This window comes from Cololabis saira, chromosome 9 (assembly GCF_033807715.1).
Source record: "Cololabis saira isolate AMF1-May2022 chromosome 9, fColSai1.1, whole genome shotgun sequence".
Lineage (NCBI taxonomy): Eukaryota > Metazoa > Chordata > Actinopteri > Beloniformes > Belonidae > Cololabis > Cololabis saira.
In genome coordinates, this window is record NC_084595.1 from 11,114,836 (window position 1) to 11,122,317 (window position 7,482).

Consider the following 7,482-nt stretch of genomic DNA (forward strand, 5'->3'; position numbering starts at 1 on the left):
ATATTCCTAATGTTTCAGTAACCGGAATATTAGCAATAACCCGAATTTTGACTGCATGTAAACGTAGTCAGTGTTTATATTAATCTAGCATATTTCAATTTGAGTGTTTAAAAATGTTGAAAATTAAAAAAGTTACCAGGTCTTGAAAAAAAAATCAGCAGCATAAAATTGGTCTTTAAACTTAATTCACAATATCATTTATATCATGATATTTCAATAAACATATCATTGTCCGTCAGACTTTGCCCTGGTGACCGGCCAAACAGCAGCACAACAGCTGGGACCAAGGAGGAGATGTTTAGCTAAAATCCTCAACGCCACCTTTGCTGAAAATCCGACACATCATAACAGCACCGACACCTCGGGCCAGCTGTCGGTGCTGGAGACGAGTCTGCTTTTCACCCAGAGGACCGGAGCTTTTGCAGTGATCCGAGTCAGTCATGAACTCATCTATTTATTTCTGGAGTCAAACGTGAGGCCATCTGTCTGACAACTAAAGCTTAGTTGAAAGTGAGTAATGGAAGAGGACAATGATCCCAAATCTGCAACAGAACGACCGGGCTACTCTAACCTGGATTTCTTTCATTTTCAAAGTCCAGACCTCAGCCTGACTGTGGCGGGACCTCGAGAGCAGCGCCTTAAACACAGACACAAACATATGAACAAATGCCCGCAAACTTTAAAGAACTGAAGTGAATGCCTATAAGACAATAATACTCAATAAACTTCCATCACGTTCATCAAGCAAATTCATAAAATATATAAACTAAAATGATCATCTTATTGAATTCCCTGTAAAACAAATGTTTTAATACCTTTTTTTTCTACAAAAAAACATAAAATCCATCTAGTTTCTACTTAAGAGAATGTGATTCTTGCAGTTGAAGTGGAAACAAAGTAGTATTTGTACAAGGTTTGCCAATATTTGTGGAACACGTCCATTGTTAAGGTATTGACATATACCAGCCGTAATTCAGCTTGAGAAATTTATGTGACGTCAATTTTTACTCTTGGCCTTTTGTAGCCTTTGTTTATTGAAAGGCCCAATCATTTGTTATTTAACCGTCTAGATGAACTCAGAAATAAAATCGCAAAATGACAATTTATTTACTAACTGCCATTTGACATGAATAGAAGCGACTGTTTTCAACCAACATTAGATGCTGCGTCAGACAGATTGTTAGCTCCTGATCAAATCAGATCGTGATAGACTTTGTGATATCAGCGAGTAACTCTTACCACTTACATGAGTAAGTGATAAGAAACTGAGAATGTTTCTTAAGAAATCAGAGAGAATTACTTGTAAAAGAAAACATAAACAAGAGATACTTAAAAAGATAAATATGCAGCATTCAGACATGCTTCATTTCACCTTACGTGGATCTACCTACGGCAGGGGTCGGCAACCCAAAATGTTGAAAGAGCCATATTGGACCAAATACACAAAAAACAAATATGTCTGGAGCCGCAAAAAATGAAAAGTCTTGTATAAACCTTAGAATGAAGGCAACACATGCTGCATGTATCTATATTAGCTATAACTGGGGGAAGATTTTTTTTTTCATTATGCACTTCAAGAAAAAAGTCGAAATGTTGAGAAAAAAATTGCAATTTCGAGAAAAAAGTGGAAATGTCGAGATTAATGTACAATCTTGAGAAAAAAGTCAATGTCGAGAAAAAAGTCGAAATCTCGAGAAAAAAGTTGAAATGTCGAGAGAAAAAAGTCAAAATTTCGAGAAAGAAAGAAAAGAAGAAAAAAAGAAAAGAAAAAAGAGAAAAAAAAGAGAAAAAAGGAAGAAAAAAAGAAAAAAGAAGGAAAAAAGGAAAAAAAAAAAAAAAAAAGAAAAAAAAAAAAAAAAAAAAGGTCAAACATTTTTGAAAAAGCTCCAGGAGCCACTAGGGCGGCGCTAAAGAGCCGCATGCGGCTCTAGAGCCGCGGGTTGCCGACCCCTGACCTACGGTAAGGTTTTGGGGAGAAAAACAGGAGGACTCCAACCAAACAGTGCTTAAGATCTCATAGAAACAAGAAAGAGAAGAAAAAAAGAACAAGACTGACAAAGTCTAAGGCTGTTGTTCTTAGATTAGAGCAGGGATATTTATTGATGGAATCTATAACTCTTATTTTACACAGTAATATCTGATATAATGCGCAAAAAACAACAGCCAAAGAATATTCAAATGACAGTAAGTGACTGCTTCAGGAGGATAATGATCAGGAGAAACCACAGCTGTTGGCTGAAAGTAAATTTTGCTCTGGAGAACATGAGGACTTTAGTACGGCCCTCTCAGCCCCGACCTCAGTCCCCTAGAGCACCTTTGGGACGTCATGGACAAATAAATGTCTGCTTGCCCACGCTGCTGCATGGATGAAATGAGAGCTTTGCTTTGCTGAAATAAGAAGGAAACTTTCCCCACAACTGCGAGAAAAACTGGTTGATTCCAGTCTCTCATGCTACACAGACAGAGCTTTTGCAAAATATACTTTACTAGACTTTGTAACAGTGCTCTTTAGTGAACCTTATCTAAGGAGTTAAGGAATCCAAATACTTTTTCAATTACCCCACAGAATCTGTAATATGTTGATTATTTTGTGCTGTCCTTGAAAACACACGCTGTTTGTGTTGATATGTTGTTGAGTGCAATGAAATCCATGTGTTTTCCAGAGGGGCTTACTCTCAAAGACTTGAATCAAGGCAACCGGACTTCTTGAAGTCATTTCAGTCGCCTTAATTCAAGCCTTTGAGAGTTTCCAGTGCCTGGATGAGACAGCCGACAGCAGCGTAGAGGTGCATCATTGTCCAAATATCTGAAGGACTTTGTTGCCGTTTGCACTGATAAGCACTTTTACTGCTGCGACACTCAAACTAAATAACTCCAAGCAAACAACTTATACAGTTATAGATACAGGCGAATCAATGAGGTCCATGCAGGAATGAGAAGCTCTGAGACACACGCTGATACTTTAACCTTTTCTTTTTCATAACACCTTGCATCTTGTGACATTCTTTACGACTAATTACTGCACTTCTTTGTCATTTGAAAACGTCATCTGTATTTATCTAACTGCACTGCCCGTGTCTTCAGTTATACTCCCAAATGCATACAATTATCCATAACACATACATTTTAACTGTGCTGGGCGTTTTCCCCCAAGTACTGACATGTGCACTCAGCCAGTTTTGTGAATAGCTGAATGTGTGTCAAAGCAGATGTCTGAAATGGAGAGCTGCTAGCGAGAGCACAGCCCCTCACTTTGGGTCAGACCCTGAATAGACATGGGAGCAAACGCTGGGGACCGACAGAGCAGCTAAAGAGGCCAGAGTCAGCAGCCTTTTCTTTTACTCTCTGAGCCTGCAATCACCATGTAAGCTTTTCATAGTCATCTACAAAAGGTTTACTAATTTACTTTGAAACTATAAAACCATACATACTTCAGTGTCACTCTGTTTGTCCTTTGTGTTGTACTTTAAGCAGAAATGTCCATAAACATCAGGTCTTAAGGACTGTTTAATGATGACGATGACAAACGATAACTGAAATTGAAAACTAGAAGACAAAAAGAGGCTAAAAGATGTAATTAAAGCGATGAACAGGCCCTTGCACGTGCAATTTTCACCAATAAAGGTCAAGGACTCAAAACCGAGTCAGTTGATACCACGCACGAGTCTCTATGTCAAACTATTCAAAAGTTATGGCAGAAAATAGGGACTATCAAATATCGACCAATCAGAAGAAGGGGCGGGGCTAATTTGCACCAATTATGTTCAAGGACTCAAAACCGAGTCCGATGACACCACCCAGGAGTCTTTATGTCAAACCATTCAAAAGTTATGGCAGAAAGTAGGAACTATCAAATTTGGACCAATCAAATGAAGGGTGGGCACGCTTTTTGGCGTCTAGCGTCGCCACGGTAACGCTTTTGAAAGAGAAAAGTAATGCTCATCGTCGCAGGATCGAGATGCACATTTTGATGTATAACACACCTGGGTGCACGTTACGGTTCGGGCCGAATTAACGGCCGAAGAAATGGCATAAATTGCGCCAAAATTACACGATTAATTCAAAATGGCTGACTCCCTGTTCGGTTTCGGCCATGGCGCCAAGAGACTTTTCTTTAAGTTGTGACATGATACAGGTGTGTACCGATTTTCGTGAATGTACGTCAAACCGTATTGTGCGGCTTGAGGCACGAAATTTTCTAGGGGGCGCTGTTGAGCCACGCCCATTAATGCAAACCATTAAATATCAAATTTTTTGCCAGGCCTGGCTTGCGTACAAAATTTGGTGACTTTTGGGGCACGTTTAGGGGGAAAAAAAGGCCCACATTTCGTCGGAAAAATAAAAACGAGGAAAAAAAAATAAAAACAATTCCTACAGATACAATAAGGCCTTAGCACTGTAAGTGCTCGGGCCCTAATAAATGGCAGCGACTGTCATGATTGTCAAAATATCTATTTTCATACACTACATGACAAAGCTGTGTAACCTTTTAGCCTCGTAATGCAACCTGAACTGGGCCAGAGGACGGCGACCACTTGGCCTAATTAAAAATCACAAACACTACTTGATCATAGTTTTCATGAATGCAATGGATCTGATTCAAAGACCACCAGTGGAACAAGGGAGCACAGTGTTCAGACAACTGAACAACAGCATGGGACTGAGGGAAAGGACAAAGAATAAACAGTTGGGGTGGAGAAGTGGGGGTTGTCATGGTCATGTAAATACCCCATTCCTGCTCCCCTGCCTTATTCATGCTTTAACTGCAGGGAGGCACGTCCTTGCCATAACATCAGCTTCCTGTGGTGGCGTCTACCATAAAAAGAAAATAAAAATTAAAACAGTCAACTCTGAAAGGGGCGAGTGTACAAGGACGAGACGGCACCAGTCTGCCTGAAACAGAGACGACACTGTCCACCCTTGAATCCAATTTACCAAATCATGCCTTGCTATTAATAGGCAGGGCTGGAATGCGACTTATCAAGTAATTTTAAGAGCCTTCGGTTACATGAGAAGCACCATCACATATGAATGATGTCCAAATAAAGCTGTTCTTCAAAACAGTCACGAGACAGCATTGGTCACCATTAGGGATGGGCGGTATGGACTAAAAAATGTATCACGATAATTTCTGGCATTTATCCCGATAATGATAAAAATGACGATTAAAAAAGTACCAATTAAACTCCACCTCTTTCTTTCTTTCTTTCTTCCTTCCTTCCTTCCTTCCTTCCTTCCTTCCTTCCTTCCTTCCTTCCTTCCTTCCTTCCTTCCTTCCTTCCTTCCTTCCTTCCTTCCTTCCTTCCTTCCTTCCTTACTTCCTTACTTCCTTCCTTACTTCCTTCCTTCCTCCTGCACTCTCCTTCCTTCTTCCCTTCCTCTTTTCTCCCTTCCTTCCTTCCTTCCTTCCTTTTTCCCTTCCTTCCTTCCTTCCTCTTTTCTCCCTTCCTTCCTTCCTTCCTTCTTTCCTTCCTTCCTTCCTTCCTTTTCCCTTCCTTCCTCCCTCCCTTCCTCCCTCCCTTCCTCCCTTCCTTCCTTCCTTCCTTCCTTCCTTCCCGTACGTTGTGCGTGGATTTGACGCAGAACCATAAATCAGCTTTACACAAAAACGTCATCAAGGGGAATTTATCGTTTTTAACCCGAGATGACAAATTCTTATCGTGAGGAATTTTTTTGACGGTATATCGTGAACAGTAAAATATTGCCCATTCCTAGTCACCATCAATCTGTATAAAGAACCTATTCAGAAATAATGTACCAGTTAGTCATCAACACTTTCCCTTTTACAAAGATGTCTGTCTCTCCATCCCTAGTTGTCAATGCCACTTTGAGGGCCAGGTTTCCAAGATTAGAGGCTTTTTTTCCCGAAAGGGAAAGCATTGATTAGGCAGGGCCAGGAATAGCACATGAGTCACATCTACTGTAAACTCAATTTAAAAGCTTTGAAATATTGTGAAATATTTGGTATGTGAGAGGAGGATCTCGGAAAATGAGCATGCAAGATATGTATGTGAAACATCACGGGGTCAATTGGGAAGATCTGTGTTGAAAAATGTGAAAAAAAGGGTGAAATGATGAGCTTTCTCAGGTGGGTTTTGAACTGACATTGTTCTGGGTTACACCCACACTAGCTCATGCAGCAGTAAAGGTTGATTTATGGTTCCGCGTTACACCAACGCAGAGGCTACGGCATAGGGTACGCGGCCGCGTACACTACGCCGTAGGCTACGCCGTACCCTACGGCGTATGCTCTGCGTCGATTTAACGTGGAACCATAATTCAGGCTTAAGTCATCAAAATAATCATGCAACACAGCGTTTTTGTGAGGGCAGCTGCCTTTTACTTTTTTTTCGAAAGGAATACAGACTAATACAAGACACCATCTTAAAATAAAAGAGATAACCACCCAGGCTAGTTAGCTGCGCTGTCAGGCTCTCGGGGGATTTGTGAATCAACTTCCGGTTTGGTTGTCCGCCTTCAAAATAAAAGCGCGGGGCGAGACACGTAGGCACAACTTTGAAGTTACATCAAAACTCAGATGAAATGCCAATAGTAAGAAGAAAAAAGAAAAAAGAAAAACGACAGGAATAGTGGTTGGTGAGAAATAAAATGTTACGCAGTAGCTGCGATTGCATTCAAATGGTCACCAAACCTAACTTTACCAAAATTGCTTTCACCCAAACAAATCGATCTTTAAACCTCAGTGATGTCAAATTGAAAAGTTTCACATTGCTTTTTAACATAAGAATAGTTCATATAAATAGCCAAAGCTTTCAGTTCTCTTGCCACCGATGGGGATTACAACCCCAACCCCGACCTGACAAGAGGGGAGCTTTATTCTGAAATAATTAGGAGTGTATTTCCAAACACATGTGCAAGCTTGATGACTGAATTTAAGAACTGCTCTGATTGTTTTAACGTTATTACAATTAAATGTGACAATAACAAAAAAGAAGAAACAGTCTTCGTGCATGCATGTTACTTTAGGATCGGTGTGTGTGTGTGTTAACTCACCCTGACCGTCTTTAATCAGTGCACAAGCTCAGGTAGCTAATGCTACCATTAGGCTAACAATGATACAGAAACCAGCAAAACTGGGGGAAAAAAAAGTCTTACTTACTTATCTCAAATGTTCCATTCGGCATAATTATCAAAGCCCAGCGAAGGTCCATTTGCACTCGCCAACAGCGTGTTAATCCCAGGGCAGTTGTCGGGGCAGGTTTTGTGTGTGTGTGTGCTGATGGCAGCAGGATGAACCTCTGCTCCCTCTCCTGGTTGCATCACCTCAGCATCCAGCTCATACTTCCAGATACAGGACTGTCTCAGAAAATTAGAATATTGTGATAAAGTTCTTTATTTTCTGTAATGCAATTAAAAAAAACAAAAATGTCATACATTCTGGATTAATTACAAATCAACTGAAATATTGCAAGCCTTTTATTATTTTAATATTGCTGATTATGGCTTACAGTTTAAGATTAA

At 40.2% G+C, this 7,482-nt stretch overlaps 1 protein-coding gene across 4 annotated transcripts in view; it reads right to left on the minus strand.

The window, feature by feature from the left end:
- Positions 1-7,252, minus strand: part of specc1la (sperm antigen with calponin homology and coiled-coil domains 1-like a) — a 30,393-nt gene extending 23,141 nt beyond the window's left edge. For 3 of the 4 annotated variants that reach the window (XM_061730462.1, XM_061730460.1, XM_061730459.1), the window contains exon 1: positions 4,729-4,815. In XM_061730462.1, coding sequence (XP_061586446.1) covers positions 4,729-4,733 — 5 coding nt within the window. In that variant the 5' untranslated portion in view covers positions 4,734-4,815. Of the gene's footprint in view, positions 1-4,728; positions 4,816-7,120 lie in introns of those variants that run through there. The other variant, XM_061730461.1, reaches the window with a different exon arrangement.
- Between the last annotated feature and the right edge of the window lie 230 nt (positions 7,253-7,482).